The sequence below is a fragment of the Symphalangus syndactylus genome, chromosome 13, assembly GCF_028878055.3.
Source record: "Symphalangus syndactylus isolate Jambi chromosome 13, NHGRI_mSymSyn1-v2.1_pri, whole genome shotgun sequence".
Taxonomy (NCBI): Eukaryota; Metazoa; Chordata; class Mammalia; order Primates; family Hylobatidae; genus Symphalangus; species Symphalangus syndactylus.
Window position 1 is genome coordinate 100690702 of NC_072435.2, and position 23841 is coordinate 100714542.

General features: G+C 34.4%; 1 protein-coding gene across 4 annotated transcripts in view; it reads left to right on the forward strand.

Moving 5' to 3' along the window:
- WASHC4 (WASH complex subunit 4) overlaps positions 1–23841 on the forward strand; it is a 60772-nt gene that overhangs the window by 21915 nt on the left and 15016 nt on the right. For 3 of the 4 annotated variants that reach the window (XM_055239482.2, XM_063615207.1, XM_055239484.2), the window contains 13 exons: positions 3685–3811; positions 7759–7884; positions 10133–10240; positions 10744–10890; positions 11012–11091; positions 12292–12397; positions 12974–13090; positions 14119–14287; positions 14553–14707; positions 16292–16366; positions 16886–16990; positions 19401–19535; positions 22100–22208. In XM_055239482.2, coding sequence (XP_055095457.1) covers positions 3685–3811; positions 7759–7884; positions 10133–10240; positions 10744–10890; positions 11012–11091; positions 12292–12397; positions 12974–13090; positions 14119–14287; positions 14553–14707; positions 16292–16366; positions 16886–16990; positions 19401–19535; positions 22100–22208 — 1559 coding nt within the window. Of the gene's footprint in view, positions 1–3684; positions 3815–7758; positions 7885–10132; positions 10241–10743; positions 10891–11011; positions 11092–12291; positions 12398–12973; positions 13091–14118; positions 14288–14552; positions 14708–16291; positions 16367–16885; positions 16991–19400; positions 19536–22099; positions 22209–23841 lie in introns of all 4 variants that reach the window. The other variant, XM_055239481.2, reaches the window with a different exon arrangement.

Here is a 23841-nt window from a genome sequence, read left to right on the forward strand (position 1 = left end):
GATCTCTGTGGCTTCAGTAGGCTAAACTAAAACCAAAAGGTGAAGATGACAGATAGTAATGATAATAATTGCCAACATCATGAAGCTCTCAACTCTATGGCAGGCATTATGCTAATAGCTTTAAACATATCATGTTCCATAAAGCATGTAACAGCCTTCCGGCAGAAAATAATAAATGTAACAACTAATGTTTATGGCGTGCTTACTGTACGCCAGTAGCTATTCCAGGAACTTCACACATACCTCCTTTAATGATCAGAAAATTGCATGAGGTAGATACTGTTGTTGCCATTTTGTAGATAAGAAAACCCTACAGAGATTAAACTTGCCCAAGTTTATACAACTAGTAGGTGGCAGATGCAGGCAGTTCAACTCTACAGCCCAGGCTATTAACTACTACACTAAACTATTTTTATCCCATTTTTAGATAAAGAAAATGAGGCTTAGAGAAATGAACTTTGCCAGGTCACACAGCTAAGTACATGTCAGAGAGGGCATTCAAACCAGTGCCAGTCCCATTCTAGTGCCTCTGCAGCAGGTAGCGTTGTGTAGGCTGCTCTGTAGTCTCCTTCACTAAAGCTGTGTAGGCAGAATATAGATAACTGTCAGTCCAAGATCTGTGGGAAGTGAGTCTTATTAAGTGGACAGTTAAATAAGTTGACTTTCAAAGACTTATCACATGATGAGATTTTGTTTCTAAATTCTTTACTACAGAGCTCCATGAAGATGAAGGGCACAGTTATCTTTTTCATCTCTTTGCAGTTATGTCAAGGAAACCTAAAATTCACTCCACTAAAGTGAAACTCAGGAGAGGGATGATGTGATCAGCATGGGCTTTGTCCTGACATTTTAGAGAAAGTTGAGGGGGTGTCTAAGAGGTGTTCCAAGGTCAGGCTTCAGAGTTTACATAAGTGAGTAGGGAGCCGTGGAGAGCAATGAGCAACAGTTTTCCTGCCCCCACACTATACACCAGACCCCACGTGGCCAGTGTCCCAGCTGCCCCCTTGACTGGGGTCCAAGGTTTGTGGATTTTTGCATTTTGCTTTTGATTCACAACCACTTTAACACTGGAAAATACTGCCTTTAGAGGACAGAGGTCTGAATCTTTGTTTCAATCCCTCATGTTGACATATAGGCGTTGACACTGTTTAGTGCTTTATGTTGGGGCAGGAGATTTGTTTTTTTACCTTGGTATTTTTCCTGTTTGTGCTTTGAAATGCAATGGACAATCCAATAGGACACTTGGCGATTTTTGTACTCTTTGTCAGTTAACTTGCTTTTTAAAACTTGAAGCAATTTCATTTTTATGTATTTATAAGGGGTAAAGATCATCTGTCATCTGGATGTGATGACAGAGTGATGGGCAGAAGTGACATAAAAGCCTCTGCATTATCCTATAGTCTTACCTAAAGCTGGCTGAATGCCGATCACTGTGTATTATTGCCTTCTTCATAGTGTTATTGACACAGTTGCTCATCAGGGAGACTTCCATAGTCTAGCCTAGGTCTCCTTCTGTGGTCCTTGCTTATGACGTTTCTGTTCTCTGCTGTACATGGGATTCCTGCTGAGTCTTGATCACAACCTCCTCCTCAAAAGTGAAGGTGTTGCTCTAGGACCGTGCTCTCTGTTTTTAAAAAAGGACCAGGCTTTTAAAAAAGGAATCATTCATAAGTCAAACAATATGTTTCAGCACCATTCTAAGCAAAGCCACAAAGTACGACTATTTGTGTTTTTCGTCTAATGGAATTATGGCTCTGTAGAAACCGGTTTTCTCAGATTTTGTGCTAGGGTTTCACCTCCCTGAGTCACATTTATTAGAGATTTTGACAGGATCCTTCTTTAGATTGAACTCTGGAGATTGACAGATTGCCCAGCAATATGGCTAGCCACTGACTTCAGTGTGGGATTCTAAACGTAATTGAGTGTCTTTAGTTCCTCGCCCTGAAGAGCTATCCTCTAGCTGATTCTGACCTGTAAGAATGAGACATTTCTTTACCTTGTGTAACTAAAGAAGATTTTTAAAAAGTTAGTAGTGTCCGATTCCATAAAGGAGAATTGCCCATTTTTGCATACTAAGTTTTTGTTTGTTGTTTTTGAGACGGAGTCTCGTTCTGTCGCCCAGGCTGGAGTGCAGTGGCACGATCTTGGCTCACTGCAACCTCTTCCGCCTCCCGGGTTTAAGCAGTTCTCTTGCCTCAGCCTCCAGAGTAGCTGGGACTACAAGCGTGCACCACCACGCCCAGCTAATTTTTGTATTTTTGGTAGAGACGGTGTTTCACCATGTTGGCGAGGCTGGTCACGAACTCCTGACCTCAGGCAATCTGCCTGCCTCAGCCTCCCGAAGTGCTGGTGTTACAGGTGTGAGCCACCGTGCCCGGCCACATACTAAGTTTTTTAAAGAAAAGTATAGCTTAAACAGCTTGTGAATGTAAAGAGGTTCCCATCTGGAATGAGACTGAGTTGGGAAACATTGATGGAGTGATTTAGTATTTGTAATCATCCTGAATAGTAGAGAGAATTAACATTTTGTGTTGCCCTAGTCTTTCTGGGAGGGGAAAGCTTCCTTGGATGGGAACTTGAATCTTGGCTGAACTTATGATCTTGGTGCCTACTTAACTTCTCTGTGTAGCAGTTTCTTGTTCTGTGTGGAGGTTGTAGTACCTGCTTCATAAAGTTAATGTGAGGGTTGAAAGAGGTGTGTGTGTGTGTGTGTGTGTGTGTGTGTGTGTAAAGTGCTTGGAACGGTAGCTGTCATGTAGTAAGCATTCAATAACTATTAGCTTTTATATTCCAATTCTGACCACTTCCACTGTTCCTATTCTGGTTCAAGCTGTCATCCTCTTTCTTCTGCATTATTATGGTAGCTTTCTAGGTGGTTTTCCTGCTTTTACCATTGCCCCCTCTGTAGTTTATTTTCAACTCATCAGATCCTCTTAAAACTAAACTTAGATCAAGTTGAACTTTGCTGAGATCCTCTAGTGGCTTTCTGTCTCTCTCAGAGTCAAAATCCCTACTCCTTGCAAGGCCTTCCACAAATCCCTTCCCCATCTCACCTTTCTAGTCCCCCACTCCCTCCCTCTGTATCTCGCTGATCTAATCCCTGCTCACAGTGCTTCAGGTATACTGACTTTTTTGTTATTACCTGAACAAGCCAGACACATTTCCAAATGTCTTAGGATTTTGTGTTTGTTATTCACTTTTCTACACTTCTTCTATATTTGCATGAATTACTCATTCATCTGCTTCAAACTTTGGCTCAAAATCACCTGCTCAATGAGCCTACTTTGATCACTCTATATAAAATTGTACCTCCACCCCAGTCCTTACCTTTTTCCCCTGCTTTTATTTCTTCTGTAGTATGTATCTTTTAATTAATTTAAAATTTTACTTATTGATTGCATTATTATACAGCTCTCCTTTCTAGAATGTAAGCATCATGGGAGCAGGGATTTGTATTCGTTTTATTTACTGCTGATTTCACTGTTGTGTTCTCAGTACCTGTACTGAGAAACAGTGCCTGGCATGTTTGTTGAATGAGTAAATTATATATGTCTATATAATATTTATCTTTTGAAAACCAGAAAGATGAAATGACTGCTGCAGGGAAATAATGTGTTCCAATCAATATCAAGAAATGGAAGTAAATTTTCTTTGCTGAGTAACCCCAATATTTTCCTTTGTTAGAGATGTACAGTCTTACTACGTCTTTGTGAGCTCATGGATGATGAAAATGGAATCTATTTTATCTAAAGAGCAGAGAATGGATAAATTTGCTGAAGATCTCACCAATAGATGTAATGTTTTTATACAGGTAGTTGCATCTTATAATATTTCGGGGAATCATTTTTTTGTTAATCTGACTTACAGAAGTTAAACTTTGAAAAAACTGAACAAAGGGTAGAGTATGTTTTTGTTTATTAAAACAAATTGATTTGGTTATGTTGGGATCTGTGTGACTTACTAATTTAAATTTTCTAACAACCCATTCAAAGCTCTATATTCCTTCAAAACTTGACTATTTAGCTGTATCCTAGAAGTTTTGATATGTTGTATTTTTACTATCATTTCAAACTATTTTAAAATTTTTATTATAACTGTGGGCTTTTTGAAAGATTTCCTTATTTTGAAATGTATGAGAATTTTCTAGTTATTTTATTATTGAGTTGTAGCAATAATTAAATAATTTTAGTATTTTGAAATTTGCTCTATGGCCTAGCCTATGGTCAACTTTGGTAAACATTTGACGTCCACTTGAAAACAATGTATAATTTGTATTTGTCAGTTGTAGCATTTTGTATATGACAAGAGGGTCATATTTATTAATGATATTGTCTGTGTATTTCAGATACTGGGAGTCGTGTTAGAATTTCCCACTATTATTGTGGATTTGTCTGTTTATCCTTGTTCTGTAGTTTTTGTTTTGTGTATTTTGAGGCTAAGTATATAATGTTTAGAATTGTTCTGTCTTCCTAGTAAATTAGACCTTTTCTTATTAAGAAATTATCCTTGTTATCTCTAGTAATGCTTTTTGTTGTAGGTCTCTTTTGTGTGATATTAACTATAACTGTTTTCTTTTAATTAATGTCTGCATGGTATTATCTTTTTTGATCCTTTCACTTGTGGCCTTTCTGGTTCCTTATAGTTAATGTGTGTCTTCTGTAAGTAGCATATATTTTTCTCCTATCTGATAATCTTTTTTTTTATAGTATTATTTTTTCTATATGTCATTGTTGATATATTTGGTTTTAAACTACCACCTGACTAGTTGCTGTGTATTTGTCTCACCTGTTCTGTGTCCCTTTTCTTTTCCTCTCTTGTTCTTTTTTGGAGTATTTTTAATTTTATTTCTCCTCCATTAGTTTAATTCTGTATTATTTTACTGTTCTTTTAGTGGTTACTTTAGACATTTTAAGATACATCGTTTACTCATTTAGCTCTAATATAAGTTAGTTTTACCACTTTCCTGACAGTGTAAGGATCTTAAGCAGCTTTAGTTCTGTTTATCTCCCTCTCATCTTTTATGCTGTTGTTGTGTACTTTGAGTTCCTCTGTATTTAAAACCTCACAAGGCATTATTATTGCTATTGTTGTTTTTATAGTCAGTGTTTATTTAGATTTACTCATATTTACCTATTCTGTCGCTTTTTATTCTTCCTGCATCTCTTAATTTTCATCTTTCTACTTGGAGAATACCTGCTAGTATTTCATTAATACAAGTCTCTGTTGATGAATTATAATAGTTTTTGGTCTGAATATGTCTTCATTTCAATCATCTTGCTGTGTTAGAATTCTAGGTTGGTTGGATTTTTTTTCTTCTAGCTTTTAAAGGTGTCATTTTATGGTCTTCTGGCTTCCTTTGTTTTTGTTAAGAAGTCAACTGTAGGTTTGTTGCTTCTAAAATATGTATCTTTCTTTACTTTTTGGCTTTTAGCAGTGTTCCTACAATGCCCCTAGGTGTGGTTTTCTTTGTGTGTTTGTGCTACTTTAGGGTCAGTAGAGCTTCTTGAATTCATGGAATATTCTGTACCATTAACTCTTCAAGCATTATTTCTTTTCTGTTTCCTCGTTTCTAATTCTCTCTTCATCTGTCTCTAATCTGCTGTTAAATTCATCTACTGAGTTTTAAATTTTAATAATTTTACTTTTCAGTTGGCTTTTATAGTTTACAGTTCTGAGATACTTGATTTTGTGTTTTATTTTCTTCAACACGTTCAGCTTATTTTGAAGCACATGTCTAATAATTTCATTATTTGGATATTTCTCTTATCTGTTGTTTCTCTTGTTTTTGTACATCTCTTACCTTTTATATACCCAGTTATTTTTTATAGAGTGCCACACATTGTATATGAAAAGCTGTAGATGTAATTTGAGGATCTGGATATTTTCTTCCTCCAGAAGGGATTTGTATTTGTATTTGTATTTGCTTTTGTGCACAGCTAGTCTAGGACAGTTAGCAACCCAGGTTATATCAGTCTAGTAGGTTGATCAAGATGATTTGAAGCGGGATTTTGATCCTGTGATGGTTGTTTAATTCACCATTACTTTTTGGGGGGTTATCCTTCAGGATGCCAACTCAGAACTTAGGTGGTTTACGAAAACCAGCTCCGCTGAGCCCTATTTTTATCTCCCTTCCTTGTGAGATGTTGTTGAAAGGTATGTTTGGCTTTTGTCTTGAAGGCAGATGATTTAAGAGAAAGCAACAATGCCAGGCTCACTTCTCTAAGTTTCTGTCTTCCAGATCTTATTTTTTTGAATCCTCTTTGATGCCTTATGAGACATTTTGAAACTGTTTTGCCCAGATTTTCTAGTTGTTCTTAGTGGGAAGGCTGGTCTAAATTATTTATTCTGTCATTAACTAATACAGACTCCAGACTACCCTCTCCCTCACAATTTAGATTTCAAAATACATCCCTTCACAAATTAATGGTTATCTGGGAATGAGCTAATATGGGCCCTGGAGTTCTGTACTTTAAGTACCTCTAAAAAAGGGAAGCCTCCTTTTTCTGCCTGACTTAGAGTTAGATTTTTGCTGTTCTTTGTTTGTGCTTTTTAATTTTTCCCAGGGCTGCACTAGGGTAGAGTCTGATGTAATAGTCCTGTAGCTGACAAGGTAAGACTGTGGCTCTTTCTGCATGTATGTGCCAAGCTTTGGTCTTATGGTCGCCTTTCTTAGGATGCTATCCTCTCTTTGATTTTTTCATTTTCTTAATTTAGCCTGTCTCTTCGCCACAGAGAAGCTTTGTGTGTGGTTCAGAGGAACTCCTACTTTGTGCTGAGTATCATTCCTTTAGTGAGCCGCTTTCTGATGGGAGAATACTTTCTTTCACATGTGGTGGGACAGGTGCAAAAGGTTGAGGAACACTGGCATATATCTTCTGTCCCACCACCTTAATGTATCTACAATAACATAGTTAAGGTTCCTTGCTAAACTGTACATGTGTCTCTTTTGGGAACTTTGTAGACCCAAAGAATCTCCATCATTATCTTTGTGTTTTTCTGTGTGTCCCTTTTGGGTTTAAATGAAAACGCGTTTGAGAAGTAATATCCCTTTTTTCCTGTTTTCTTATTCCACTGTTTCACCGAGTTCAATACCATTAAAAGAATTTTAACACCTCACAAGACCTGGCTTCCTTCATGAACAGAGAAGGGATGGAGAATCTGTTCTCACTGGGCTGGAAGGAGAGAAAGCCTAATTAGCACCAAACTAGGCAAGGATGAGATAGCAGACGGACTGTGGGGGTTGGTCTAGGTGAATAGAAAAGGGGGACTTGGCTTGGAACTCAGAAATTTCTGTGCCTATCTGTATTGACTGAAGAACAGCTCTCTTTCTCCTTATTTTTCAATTTGTGACTCCTTAGAGTCCTGGCAACAGATCTGGCAACAGATAGGAGTCTTTATTCTCTTCCCTGGCAGGTAAGATAAGGATGAATAGATACCTTTCTAACATCCAAATTGTTTCACTCAAAACTTTTTTAAGGGAAAGATTCTTAAGCTGTAATTATACACTATTATTTTGACAGTACAAAACTTCTGGTATGTGACAGGATAAATAAACGGTTAGGGCTGCTTTGAAACTTAACCACCGTGTATAACATTGTCTCTGTGAGGAAGAATATTTCCAAATCTTAAGAGTTGGCTTTAAAATGAACTTTAGAAACATTAATTATTGGTAAGTTGAGGAATAACTGCTGTTAAATAGGTAACGAAATCTTGAAGAAAATGTTTCCTTTCGATTATAATCAGTATTTTCCTTTGCAGGGCTTCTTGTATGCATATAGTATTAGTACCATTATTAAAACCACAATGAATCTCTACATGTCCATGCAAAAGCCAATGACCAAAACCTCAGTTAAGGCATTGTGCAGGCTTGTTGAACTTCTCAAGGTAGGTTTTAGATTATTTTACTTCGCCATCATAATTGAGAAATGACCCAGGCTTAAATTAGGACAATCTTGTAAGATTTGACTACATGATTATATGAGAACAGAAAATTGTGAGAAAGTACTTCTCTCTCAATTGAATAAAGGAACTAGCCATTTAAATAAATTTCTGAGTAACTACTTACGACTGGTCATTATATTTAAGCTTTATTAAATAAAATTAATATATCCAGTTCACAGAGTAAAAAAAAAAAGATAATGTAGTGAGAGAGAAAAGAAAGAATATGGAAAAGTTAACTTTAATATTATCAGTAAAGCTTTACTCATGGAAGTTTTAAAAAGGTTGCATGAGTTAAAAAAAAAAAAAGTTGTCTACCATTTTCCATTATAGTGTTTACATGCGTATGAGGTTAGTTAACATAAGGCTATTTATTTTGTAATTTAGATGAAATGCTGTAATCTTGTGATTTGAACAGTAGACTACTTATAGAGGTGGTCAAATGAATTAAGAATTACAGTGCACTTATGCAAGTATGGTAATGTGTTCCTTAGCTTACTTCTGTATTAAAGAAAAAACCTGTAGGCAGGAAAGCCCAGTTAACCTTTTGTAAAAATTGAAATTAAGATTTGCTGGTAAATTTTCTCCTAATAATTGACTAGATTTGTTCAGGAAATAAAGATTTTTCTTGTGGAGATTCTGCCTTTGGATTTTCAGCCTTTTTTTCTTTGTATTATTTGTTTATAGATACTTTATGTTAGATTTATTTTTTATGAACTATAAATACAGACGAGTATATGTGTATGTTAGAATATGTATAAATATGTAATACATAAGCATGGTTTTAAAAATAATAATAAACCACTGTCCCACTTAAGAAATAGAATGTTACCAATATTTTCAAATGCTGTGTTCTTCCTAATTGCATCTCAACCTCTCCACCTCAGAGGAAACTACTGTCCTGAATTTTATGTTTATCATTCCCTTGTTTTTCTTTTTAGCTTGCCAAATATGGATGAATCCATAAAACATTAATCATTATATATGTTTTTGAAGTTTATATTATTGGAGCAGTATTTTATGTATTTTTTGATCTGCTTTTTTATTCAACATTTTGTTTTTTACTCAGCATTTTGTATTTGAGGGTATCCATGTTGGGATGAGTAGCACATCTGTTTTCATTGTTGTGTAGCTTTCCTGTGGATAGACTTTGGGTTGTTTCCAGTTTTTGTATCATAAACAATGTTGCCATCCTTGTTTGCGTTTGTTGGTGTACTTTTGCAGGAGTTTTTGTAAGGAATTATATACCTAAAGTTGGTTACTGGATTATGTGTTACGTATATGTTCAGCTTTTCAAGATGATGTCACATTGTCTTTATAGACAGACTATATATATATATATATATGCCTCCCACAATACATTAGAAAATTACATTAGAAATAAAATTGTATTTCCAATTGGCCAACACTGGTATTATCGAGCTTCATTTTTTAAAATAAATTAGTGGATATAATTGGTTTTGATTATTATTTTTAATATTTAACCCCTGATTGTTAGTGATGGTAAATATCCTTTCAATTATTTATTAACTATGTTTCTTCTTTTGTGAAAAATCTGTTCATGTCTTTTCAGTTTTTTTTATTGGATTGTGTGCCTTTAAAAAACAAAATCTTTCATTCATTTTGGGTCTTCCTAGATCCTGAACATTAGTCACTTGTACCTGGTAGATATTTTGTGATACATTGGCTTGCCTTTTTATTTTCTTTATAGAGATTTTTGATGAACAGAAGTGCTTAATTTTAGTATAGTTGAATTTATCAGTTCTATACTTTGTAAGTTTTTTGTTTCTTTTTTTTTTTTTGAGACAGAGTCTTGCTCTGTTGCCCAGGCTGGAGTGCAGTGGTGCGATCTTGGCTCACCTCAACCTCCGCCTCCCAGGTTCAAGCGATTCTGCCTCAGCTATAGGAACTACAGGCGTGTGCCACCATGCCCGGCTAATTTTTGTATTTTTTAGTAGAGACAGGGTTTCACAATGTTGGCCAGGCTGGTCTCGAACTCTTGACCTGGCGATCCGCCTACCTTGACCTCCCAAAGTGCTGGGATTATAGGCGTGAGCCACCACGCCAGGCCTGTAAGGTTTTTTTGTATCTCATTTACAAATCCCTTCCGTAGCCTAAGGTCGTAAAGATCTTCTATAATTTTGCCTAACATTTTTAAGTCGATTGTCACAAAATTATTTCTGATTCTTTTTAGGCAATAGAGCACATGTTCTACAGGAGAAGCATGGTTGTGGCTGATTCAGTTTCACATATAACACAGCACCTTCAACATCAGGCTCTTCATTCTATTTCTGTGGCCAAGGTATGCAAATTATTATGCATTTAGCATAAGTATGTTATCTTTTTTGTTTGTTCTTCCATTATATGTGTTTTCTGGTTTAACCTGTTTATTCCATTCCTTCAAACATAATATGCTTGGTTGTTTATCTCCATAGTATTTTACAATTTTTACTTCAAGTATTGGCATTATCTTTACTGTGAAATTACAGCATGTAATACATTAATACACTTCTAAAAAGACATTGTACTTTTGAAATTGATGTATCATTTAAAAAATGATTTCTTATTAAATTAACATGGAAATCTTAAAGTATGCCTAATACATTTGCTGTTTCTGACAGTACTAAGGGATCATATTATGGAAGTAAAGTATAAATAAAATATCATCAGAAGCTTAATGGGGAAAGTATTTGTGTATGCTCTCTTAAATTGAATCATGGAAAAGATAATCCAGAAGTTTTTCTTCTGAGTCTTTTGTTATTGCCTCAGAAATAAAACAAATAGTTTTCCTGTTTTATTTTTAAGAAAAGAGTGATTTCTGACAAAAAATACAGCGAACAGCGTCTTGATGTGCTCTCTGCTCTAGTTTTGGCTGAAAACACTCTAAATGGACCAAGCACAAAGCAACGGCGACTTATTGTTTCTTTGGCACTAAGTGTTGGCACACAAATGGTAAGTGTATTGCTATTACTTATGGAACAGAAATGAGATCTGAGATTTCACAGTTCCCTTGTTACTGACCCTAGAAACCTTTGACTGCAACTTCTCTGCCTTTTTTTCCTGTCGCTGATAGAAAACATTTAAAGATGAAGAACTCTTTCCACTTCAAGTAGTCATGAAAAAACTGGATCTTATTAGTGAACTTAGAGAACGGTAAGTAGGACTGGCATATGCTATGGTACTCCAAAGACAGGGTTAATAGAAACATTGATTTTTTTTTAGCATATCAAGAGAAGAAATAAAATTCAGATGGAGCATTAGTTCCTTTCTGTAACTTCTTTAGCATGACCAAAATGAGACTGTGACTAGGGATCATATTTATTTAGCTTTGCTTCTGCAGGAAGCATGTAGCCCCTAGAAAAACTCATGTGAGAAAAAGCAGTGCAACCTCAGAGCATCTGGCAGACTTTGATGCATATTGTGATTATTATGTTGGGTATCTCTATTGGACTTAAATTGCTGCATTATAACAGGGCTTCCTCTATTTGTGTGAGACTTAGCAATCCATGATACATAGTGTTCTATAATTTTTTAAGACACGAATTTGAATTAACATTGTTGAATTAGTTTTCGGAAGGCTTATTTTTGTAGCACCTTCTGGCTTTCTTGTTTTCTTTTTGTTGAGTAAGCAGTAAGTTTCTTGAAGGGAAATTTGAATTTTGGTTTCCAGCTGAATTAAGGTTACAGCACAATTTCCATTTAGTATTCATATTTGTAACTTTTTTGTTGTTGTTCTGGAGAAGCTGACATTTTTCTCGTTAGTGGCATTTAATTTTCCACTCTCGGAAGAAATATTGAACCTTTTTCATTATAAGATAGTTAATGATCACTCTGTTGCCCTTTAAGGTGTGAAATAGTCACTTGGCAAAGATTGTAGACATGTTAAGTGTGGGTTTTTTTTTTGGGGGGTCGCAGTTTTTTTTTTTTTAAAGATTTTTCTTTCCAACTTAAGAGTCAGGGAAAATGGAGCATGTGATGCAAGTATTTAAGTCTAGTCATAGCAAATAATATTGAAAATGAGTTTATTTTTATTTACCAAAACCAAAAATGGTCAATAAATGTTTATTTTAAACTCTGATATTTGAATATTATGCATATCATTTTTCAAGTATAGTTTACAACTAAAGCGTATGTGCAGAATTCTGACAATGTCAGGCATTGGAGTGTTTGTTACCTTTGTTTCATTTCGATAGTATTTCTTTTGTGACTTTTCTATACTATGTTGGGTTAAGTAATGTAGGGAATGCAAACTGTATAAGATGGAACTCTTCCGTCTGTAGTAGATGTCATTCCTTTCATGTTGTTTTGGGATTCTTCAGTTTTGGTGTGACTGATTACTACTTTACATTGTAGAGTCCAAACACAATGTGACTGTTGTTTTTTATACTGGCATCGAGCTGTCTTCCCAATTTATTTAGATGATGTATATGAAAATGCTGTTGATGCAGCCAGATTACATGTAAGTAAAGAACAATATAAAGAATAATTCCATCATTTTAAAAGTCACTGTGTAAACCATTTTAGTTTAAAATAGATCATTTGATTTAATAAACTATTTTAAAATTGACTATTTTGTAAACTGCATATTCATTAAGTTGTTTATAGTCTGTAGTTAAATTTTTTGTTACTGTTAATGAAGTTAATTTATTTGATTTCTTCCTTCATGTTCCTAATCATTTTCATTTCACTTAATTTTAGTTTATGTCATAGTAGTCTGACATTTAGTCATCAGCAAATTACAATGCAAAAGAAAAAATATTTTTAAAAAATATTCAAATTTTTCTTTTTCTTTATGGAAATAAGTGTGTTTGAATGCACAAGATAGGAAAGGACTAGTGAATGTGATTTTTTGGGGTATATTTAGTTAAAGTATATGCTTTAGGTTCTTTTTCTTTAGGAAAGTTAAGACAGTTGTGGAAAATCATTTTTCCTTCAGATTGAGGTTTTGTCTTTCAAGATAATTAACTTTTGCAGTATTGTTTAGATTAGAGACCTGGTTTTTCTAAATTCATGTACATTTTAATTTTCTTCTTAGTACATGTTCAGTGCTTTGCGCGACTGTGTACCTGCTATGATGCATGCAAGGCATTTAGAGTCCTATGAGATACTTCTGGATTGCTATGACAAGGAAATTATGGAAATTTTAAATGAGGTAACATCATATTTGAGATTGAAAAGCTTAAAACATGTTTGGAATGTAGTGTTTGGAAAAAAGTGTTCGACTGAAGCAGATTATCACTGAGTTAAAATTATTTATAAATTGCTGGATAGAACAAAGAACTATTTTTAGTTACAATATAACTGTTATGCTAATTGGTCTGTAATTCATTTATTTAGAATCACACTAGGAATTAGGAGATTTTAAATTTACTTTTGTAAATAGATATTTTAATTTAAAGTTGTTTATTAGAAGAATGCAAATGTGAAATGGGTTTGAATGTTGAAAGCTGCTAATGGTCCAGTTAAAGCAACTTAACTATTAGTATTTTACTGAATTTTATTTGCAGAGCTCCTGAGAGAAGGAAATTATATATTTAAAAGATTTAGTGTGTAACAAAAGTAATTTGAATCCAATATGTATGCCCCTCCTTGTTTTAAGGAAGTATGTATTATAAACACTGATATCTTTAAAATTAAATTTCCATCTAGTGATATTTTTGTTTGGAGGGAGGAATTAAAAATGAGGAAATTTCACAATATAATCCTACCTGGGTTTGATGAAATTGTGAAAAACTTTTTATAATTTCATGTATTAAATATTCTTATTTAGGAAATAAAATACATGCCTGGATAGTAATTTAGAACTCCTTGGTAGACCAGAAAAGATGATTAATTTTATTACCTTTAGCACAATGAATTTTGTGATTTTTTTTTAATGGTTATTACAAGGAAGCTTTTTTCTTTTCTTTCTTGCATGTTCTCATGACCTTTCCTCCTTTGTTGCTGGTTTCCATAAATTTTGTGCTTTAAGTTGCATATTCATGTTCGTCAATCATTAGTTTTAGATTTTCTTTTCAAGAGTATTAACCTTAAGGTATTAGTGAAAATAAAGACTTAGAATTTATGTAACTGCTTCTGACCAAAAAACTATTGGTTTAAAATGGAGCATAGACATGTAGGGAAACAATACAATTGCAATATCATTTTGAAAAATTAAAGTATCAAATCTTTTGTGAATAGCATTTGCTGGACAAATTATGCAAAGAAATAGAGAAAGATCTGCGACTTTCTGTGCATACTCATTTAAAGCTGGATGACCGAAACCCTTTCAAAGTTGGCATGAAAGACCTGGCTCTTTTTTTCTCTCTGAATCCAATTCGGTTTTTCAATCGTTTCATTGACATTCGGGGTGAGTGTTTTGCTTCCCTTCTTAGAGTCATATTCTCTGCTTTTTTTTACCCTACTGTTAAATAACAAACAAAACTTTGAGGGTATATTTAAATTTTTTGTTGTTATTCTTTAATTATATTTTGTTTCTTTTTTCATTTTTATTAATACCTTATTTTAAAGGAACAAATCTGATGTTCAAGGACAAGTTGTTGTTTTTTCCTTTTTAGTTTCATTTCTTTTCCTTTTCTACTGTTTCACAAGTTGAATTTTTTTTTTTTTTGTAGCTTACGTAACTCACTACCTAGACAAGACTTTCTACAATCTAACAACAGTAGCCCTTCATGACTGGGCCACTTACAGTGAGATGAGAAACTTAGCTACTCAGCGTTATGGACTGGTTATGACAGAGGCACATCTTCCCAGTCAGACTTTGGAACAGGTGTAGTATAAAATGTTTTTTTTGGCATACTGTGACTGTTGGCCGTAGCAGTACTTTTTAAGGAAGTCTTTTTTCTTTTTGCTTTAGTTAGTGTGTGTTTGTTTTTTAAGAAATTATTTGCCATATAAAATCTTATACTTGACAACAGTAAAATATTAGGTGCTGCTAAATTGCTTTATAAAGGAATTTACCACCGGGGTCCTGCTTATATTAGCCTTCTGTTGAGCATTCGAGATATATATATTTGTATTTATATATATATTTATATTTATATTTATATATAGCTTTTCAGAAACACTAGAATAGTGAGGTGACTTCTGTAGAATTTTAAGAAGTTCAAAGTCACAGTTAAGGATTTTAAGCCTGGTTATAGTACATAAAATTTAGTATCTTAGGAAAAATAGTTAAATTTACATGATTACAAGTGTGTTTTTTGTTCTTAAAATGAGGAGTATAAGAAAACATTTAGCTTTGCTAATTCAATTAGTTAATATACAGTATGGCATTATCTCATGAATGTAATAATTTATGTTATCAGATAATTTGCATGGAGTTCTCTCTAAGATGATCCAGATAATATTTACCAAAAAACATTTATTCAGTTCTAAAATTTGAGGATTCTAGTTTTCCCTTTATCTTGCTGCATGTAGGGATTATTTCTAGGATCAGTTTGTATATCCTTTCATTTATTCATTTACATAGCTGATATTTATTGAGAACATGCTAGGCACTGAACTATGTTTAGGAATACAAAGATAAATAGAAATAGTCCCAGCTCATGTAATATCCTCTGGGAGAAAAAATGCGTACACAAATTTTTAGATTAGAATATAATAAAAGTTATAATAAAAACTTAAAAAGGTATTGTGATGCTCCTTTGAGCCCTAGTTAGAAAAAACTATGGAACAGTTTATATGATACCATTGGGTGTTAGAGTAATATCTATTTAAAGAATGAAGGATTCTTAATAGAAAACTTGTACTATTTAAAAGGGGTCTGGTGTGATCAAAAGAAGCATAACAGTTTGGAATTAGACTTTCTAAAGTCCCGAGGCCCTGCTGCTTCCTAGCTATTTTGCCTCAGAGAACAACTTCCTTAGCTTCATTTTTGTCACCTGTGGAATTTAGAAGAATGATACCTCATATTTTAGAATTGCATATAAGGAACCTTGCAAAGTACCTGAAAAATAGTATGTATTTTATAAATGTCACAGTACATTCTGACTACCTTTTAGAATCTGGCCATTAGTTCACTTTGTAGAAAAAAATGTAGAGAAGATTGTTGAAGAGACAAATATTCTCAAGGCTGATGGGGAGATGACTGTGGGTCATGGATCTTTGAATATTTAAACTTAACTGTTTCTGTCTGCACAAAAGATAAAGTAATAAGCAGCCAGGTTTCCCTAAGGAGATAGTCTTGATTGTCTTTTAACCTTTGGTCATAACCTTTTATATAGTTCTTTAAAATAACTTAAAAATTATTAGGAAACAATATAATCAATAGGTCACTATGCTGATAAAAGTTTAACTGATTATTTTAATGAATTATAATAAAACGTGTGTGTGTGTGTGTATTATGTTATAGGGCCTTGATGTTTTAGAAATTATGAGAAACATCCATATATTTGTGTCTCGATACCTCTATAATCTCAACAATCAGGTGAGTAGAGTTTATAAATTTTTTTTTTTTTAATGTAGGTGGAGATAGTTGGAAGGCTGAGGGGCAAGGAATTGATTCTTATGGGTGAAAATTAAATGGAACAAAAAATAATTGTTTTCGAGGCCTGGTTTATTTTTTTTGCTTTGATTATACCAGTTGAGTATCTTTTATTCAAAATGTTGAGGACAAGAAGTGTTTTGGATTTCAGATTTTTTTTTGGGTTTTGGAGTATTCGTATCATATACCACTTCAGCATCCCTAATCTGAAAATCCAAAATCTGAAATGCCCCAGAATCGTAAACTTCTGACCACCAACATGACGCTCAAAGGAAACGCTCATTGGAACATTTTGATTTCAGATTTTCGGATTAAGGATACTCACCTGTACTGTCTTCTTGAATGCATTTTCAATTAAATTGTCTTTAATGAAATGGATTCTAAAATTTTCTTTGGATAACTGTTTGACCAGTGCTTGCTATGGGTTGCGTTGTTACTGAGCATAAATTTGTTTCATTGCAGATTTTTATTGAACGAACAAGCAATAACAAGCATTTGAATACTATTAATATTCGGCATATTGCTAATTCAATTCGAACACATGGCACGGGAATTATGAATACAACCGTAAGAACTTTTCTTTGGGGGTTGAATGGGTAATAGACCCCTGTTTAATAGCTTGGAACGTGGTTTTCTAATAGAATATTCCAGTAAACATACACTACTGGTTTATATTTAACATAAATTTCCATTTTTTTTCTGGTTAGTAATTAAAATATCTGGTCCTAAAATTGTGTTGGATGTGATGGGAGCTGTGATACAAAAGACACTTTAGGGTAGATTACCATCTCAGAGCCATCATTATAAATAGCGCTAGATATTTGAGGACATCAGCATGTTAATATATGTGTGTGCAGACATATATATATGTTTATCTGTGTTGATTCTGTGATCCCTGAAAGTTTACTTTTGAAAGTGAACAATTGATAGTAATTTACTTAATGTTATTTATGCCCTTTTTGGGGCAGGGGTTGCTAATTATTTGATGTCCATAATAAATAGGAACTTATTAAAAATATATTGAATCTTCTTAGAAATGGGCATTCACGGCTTGGCCTGGTGGCTCACGCCTGTAATCCCAGCACTTTGGGAGGCTGAAGCAGGTGGATCACCTGAGGTCGGGAGTTCAAGATCAGCCTGACCAACATGGAGAAACCCCATCTCTACTAAAAATACAAAATTAGCCAGGCGTGGTGGCGGGCGCCTGTAATCCCAGCTGCTTGGGAGGCTGAGGCAGGAGAATCGCTTGAACCTGGGAGGCAGAGGTTGCAGTGAGCTGAGATTGTGCCATTGCACTCCAGCCTGGGCAGCAAGAGCGAAACTCCATCTCAAAAAAAAACAAAAACAAAAACAAAATGAGCATTCACTTGAAGGAATCGTTTGAACTCGTATGCTATTTTTCTGTCTGTGGAAAAAGAGAAGTCTTTGAATTTACCTGGTTTTCAGAGCACAATTAATTTGTCCTTTAGGGGAGAAGACTGTGGATGCTTAAGTAGTACAGTATTATTAAACACATTTGGAGTAGGGAATTGGGAGAAAATGGAAAGTTAAGTTGGGATCATTTTGGTATACAGTGGGAAGGCATTGAAGATTTGAGCCAATGAGTGATATGATTGGAGCTCCATTATAGTGGGGTTATCAATATAGAAATGAAACATACAATTTTAAATTCCAAATGAAGAGTCATCCATCTAATGATCATGTTTGTACCTTTGAGGATAAATAAAACTGAACTTTTGAGAGTAAGCTCTTCCTTGACTTCTGTCGTCTATCAAATATTCATGTAACAGACATGAATGTATTTTATATGTCAGGGACTGTGCTGGGCACTAGTGTGAGAAAAACACATTTCCTGCTTTCACAGTAATCACAGGGATATAGACGTTCATCAGTTAATTACACTAATGAATGTAGATAACTGATGTCTGTTGATGAAATGAGCATAGAAGGATAGAAATCAGAGGATGGCAGAATAGTTACCCACTGTTAAGAGTGGAAAGGATTACAAACAAAAGACTGTTAAAGAGATTTTTAAAAAAATGCAAAGAAACAGAAAAAAACAAGGAGAGTACAGTGTTTAAGCTACAAGATAAGTTCCCGAAAATCATTTGTTTCCATAATTGGGTAAATGAATACTGAGTAAAAGGGCACAAATTTGTCAAAATCATTAGTAATACTTGAGAGTTGGTGGGGTTGGAAATGAATTTAGGGTTTTCATTTGTAGGTTGGAATTAATCTTATGCTATTTCCATCTGTAGATTAGAATTAATTTTACTGTGCTATTTTGACTTTAATCTCAGCTCATGCCTCACTTTCTTAGGATTTTCTAAGTCAAGGTCAGGGCTTTTTGTTATTGTCAAAGCACACACGTACTTAACATTTTGAGAAATTATTGCAGTAGAGATTTAATAATTTATTTAACAATACTTGTTTAAAATGTTTGTCACCTGTTCTAGAATATAAACTTCGTGAAGACAGGGACCATGTCTAGCATGGGAGAAGGCATGTTGCCTTGTGTGTAAGAGGTGATCAGAAATATTTATGAATAGATCATTGAATGTGTGGTATCTTCAGGAAGGTTCAGAGAACACCATGTTTCTTACTTTAGTATCATTCTAGACCTGTAGATTAGCAATAAGTAATCTTATTGATGGAGGAACATGGAAACTTCTCACTGGACCATGGCTTAAAAACTAGTCTTGAGTCTGGTTTTGTGATTCTCACTACAGCCCTTAGTCCTATCATGAGAATATTTTCCACTTTTTTCTTTTTTAGTAAAAATATGTAAGAGGAGCTTATAGAAAGTTTTGTGAACTTGAGCAATAAAAAATGTTATTTAAATATTTTCAGGTCTGATATGAAATAGACTTTATAAATAGTACTTTATAGGTAGTACAGATAACTGTTATACAGTAAAATTGATTTGAATTAATTTTTATATTAACTTTTTTCAACTTTTTGAATTTTAATTTTATAGGTTAATTTCACCTACCAGTTTTTGAAAAAGAAGTTCTATATATTTAGCCAATTTATGTATGATGAACACATCAAATCCAGATTGATTAAAGATATTCGATTTTTCAGGGAAATTAAGGACCAAAATGATCATAAGGTAGGCTACCTATTCTTTTTAAGGTATTTGATTCAGCTGTTGAGTATATGGCAAATGTGTATGCTAAAATTCATTATTTAGATCTCTATTGGGGTTTTATTTTCCCTATAATTTCTTACTCTGCATTATCTGTAGGCTTAAGATAAGGAAAAAATTAAATCATAAATGTAGCCAGGTGATACTTTTCTTTATTTTAAAATAATATAAAAGTAGGACATGCTTATTTGGAAACATTTAAGCAATATAGAGTGAATAAACTGAATATCCACCTTCATTTTTCTTTCCATTCCATTTTCTGGAGGCAGTTGCTAACAATGTAGTGTGATCGCTTTCAGATATCTTCATATATAAACATGTATATTTACACACATATATTGCTTTTAAAAGCAATATAGTAAAAATGGAGTAATATTATACATAGCATTTTGCACTGTGCTCATCACATGTCAGTACATACAGATCTGCTTCAAGTTGATAGGGATACATCCATGTATATCATAACTTATTTAACCTTCTTCTGTTGACCATTATTTAGGTTTTTCTAATTTTTCATTCTTACAAGCAGTGCTACAGTAACATCTTTACACATCTATCTCTGTAAATCTCAGACTTTCTGAAAATTTCCTTAAGGAGAAATTTCTAGGACGAGGAAATGTGAACATTTAAAATTCTGGTACATATAGCCTAGCACTCCAAAAACACTTCACTATTGATATTCCCACTGATAATTTATACGAATGCTGCTGTTAGCCGGGTGCAGTGGCTCATGCCTGTAATCCAGCACTTTGAGAGGCCAAGATGGGTAGATTACTTGAGGCAGGGCATTTGAGACCAGCGTGGGCAACATGGCGAAACCTCATCTCTACTAATAATACCAAAATTAGCCGGGCATGGTGGCACATGCCTGAAGTCTCAGATGCTCCGGAGGCTGAGTGTATTAGTCTATTCTCATGCTGCTATGAAGAAATACCTGTGACTGGTAATTTATAAAGGAAAGAGGTTTAATTGACTCACAGTTCTGCATGGCTGGGGAGGCCTCAGGAAACTTACAATCATGGTGGAAGGTACCTCTTCACAGGGTGACAGGAGAGAATGAGTGCCCGGTGAAACAGGAAGTCCTTTATAACCGTCAGATCTTGTGAGAACTAACTCACTATCATGAGAACAGGGTAGGGGAAACTGCCCCCATGATTCAGTTATCTCCACCTGGTCCCTCCCAGGACATGTGGGGATTATGGGAACTACAATTCAAGATGAGATTTGGGTGGGGACAAAGCCAAGCTATATCACTGAGGCACAAGAATCACTTGAACCTAGGAGGTGGAGGTTGCAGTGAGCCGAGATCTTGCCACTGCTCTCCAGCCTGGGTGACAGAGCAAGACTCTCAAAAAAAAAAAAAAGAACGCTGTTGTCCTTTCACCCTCCAGACTGAGTTTTCCCATAGTGAAGTGAAGAGTCTGTTGAATTGTTAAGTGGCAGCAGGCGCATGTAGCCATGTGGATGGAGAACCAACGGGCTTAGATGGTTCCTATATTTGATTTGCCATATACAGAACTATTTTAACTACTTTTCTTAAGATACACCTATTTCCAGCTTTCTTGTATAGTGGTTGGTAGTTCTCTTCAGTGCCAGAGTAGCAAAATATTATTTTCTCATAGGATAATCTAATAAAATTACAGATTACATTTATCAGTAGAGGATTGTATTAACTCATTTTTTTTTTTTGAGACTGAGTCTCGCTGTCTCTCCCAGGCTGGAGTGCAGTGGCACAGTCTCGGCTCACTGCAGCCTCTGCCTCCTGGGTTCAAGCGATTCTCCTGCCTCAGCCCCCCGAGTAGCTGGTGCACACCACCACACCCAGCTAATTTTTGTATTTTTAGTAGAGACGGGGTTTCACCATGTTGGTCAGGCTGGTCTTGGACTCCTGACTTAGTGATCCGTCTGCCTCGGCCTCCCAAAGTGCTGGGATTACAGGCATGAGCCACTGTGCCCAGCCCAACTCATTTTTATTGGAGCAGAAATTCCTAGTATTTAGAGATAAATATTCATGCTATTATGTAAGAATTGCTTTCTTATTATTACAAAATGAATAATTTCCTAAATCTCCTAATCAACCAAGACCAAAAAGTAGTTTTTTTATTGGTGATGGTTACTAGAAATTTTAACCCAGCTGACATGTGTTCATTGAGAAGGAGTATGTTTCTGAGTCCCTAATACCTATTCAGCCCACAGAAGCTTCGTGACACATCTGTGAACAAGTATTTCTGGGAGGAACTGGTTTCTTTTTTCTGTTAGAGTTGTTGGAGGTTAGGAGACTAATAATTGTGGTAGGGACATTAGGTTAGTGGCATTGATTATTAGTCGTTTTAGCTAATGTCAAAAAGAAAAAAAATTATATTGACCTTGAACATTGGTAGTGTATGAATTTTTTATTAATCTTAATTAATTTTTAAGCACAATGAAATACAAAATTAAAAGGAGAGTAGTATTGGCATGGTTTATTTGGGAGGCATTTTGTGCTTTAGAAATCTTTATTAAAAGTAGCCTTAAAATTTTGTGTCTAGTATCCTTTTGATAGAGCAGAAAAATTCAATCGAGGCATCAGAAAACTTGGAATAACACCTGAGGGACAGAGCTACCTTGATCAATTCAGGCAACTCATCAGCCAGATTGGTAAGTTATGATAAAAGTGTTGGGAAATCAAGTACAGATCCCTACAGTCTATCTCATATATTAACTATTTCACACTAGTAAGCAACTCATGTGAAAGCCTGAGCTCAGCTTTACTCCACTCATGTAATTTTTTTACCCCCAAAATTTGTAAGTATGATTAGAGTGTTGCTGCAGAAATAATTGATAGACTATAGGCCAATCATTTAAATAAAACCTCTTCAATTATAATAAAAGTTATTTAATAACTAAATCTCAAAGGTCATATTAATAATTGTAAACTGGTAAGTACTTACCGAAAGCCTGCTCTGTTCAAGGCACTGTTTTGGGCTTCTAAAAGGCTCCCACAAGTTCCAGTCTAAATGTGAAGGTATAAAATATTTACATGAAAAGTTATTAAGTTCTATGTTACACCATTTTACTTGTGCATATAATGTATTGTCCTTCTGCCCTTACGAGTGGAACTTGTCTTCTGATATGTAGTACTTATATTTTAAAGTAAGAACTACATTTCATAATAATCATAGCTTAACAAAACTTTATACTTATTTGAGCTTTTCACATACATTATATGTTCACAATAACCCTGTGAGATAGGCATGTAATCGTTTTAAAGATGAAAAAAGAGAAATTTAGAGAAAGAAGTAAGTCGTGTTTCTGGGACTTAAACCAGGGTTATTTAGCTATAAGTCCAAATGGGTTTTATATTCTTGACAGTTTATATTAACACCAAACAGTAAAATCTTATTGACTATCTTTTGGGAAAATTCTGCCTTGTGAGATTGATTTATTCATTTATCAAGCATTTACTAAGCATCTGTTATGCCACATTTTCTGTTAGGTGCTGGGAATACCAACCTCTTTGCTTTCAGGAGACTTTAGGTTTACTAGTGGGTAATATAAGCATTTCATTCTGGAGTAAAGTTTTATCAGTTAATTGATTTGCATATTAGACATTTCTATTATGTTTTAGTACAAGAACTTGGAGAATTTTACCTTTGTAAATGTTTTATTATAAGCCATTTAATATGAAGTATTGCCAAATAAGTACAAATAAGTTTTCTTCAAGAGGACATTTAATATTAGGCGGCAAACTTCCGGAGCAATAGTTCTTAACCTTTTTTGAGAATGTGAGGAAAACTCCAGGATGATTCTTCCAGAACTAATGCCTATATGACATACGTGCACAATTTTGTATATGATATGCTAGAGTCCATGTGCTTAAAGCTTGGGTCTATGGACCTCAGATTAAGAGCTGTCCTTCTAGAGCAGTGTTACTTAAGTTTTATTTATTCACACACCCAGAATTTTTGCATCCTGTTAATACTGCCTTCACTATTATTTGTTTCATGTTTTTATATTTTTTGAAAGTATAATTTTTCCTTAGAAATAACAGTTGTTAAATCATAGTCCTTAAAATGGTAGTCATTTTTGCCCTAAATACATAATCACTAAGTGTTCTTTGGTGTGCCATCTAATGTCACCTTCATTACCACCAAGTTGCAGTCCACAGTTGGGGAATATTATTCTTTACATTTTAATCCATCGTTTTACTCTTTATTCTCTTCTTAGAAAATGTACATTCTTTTTTTTTTTTTTTTTTTTGAGAGCGAGTCTTGCTCTGTCACCCAGGCTA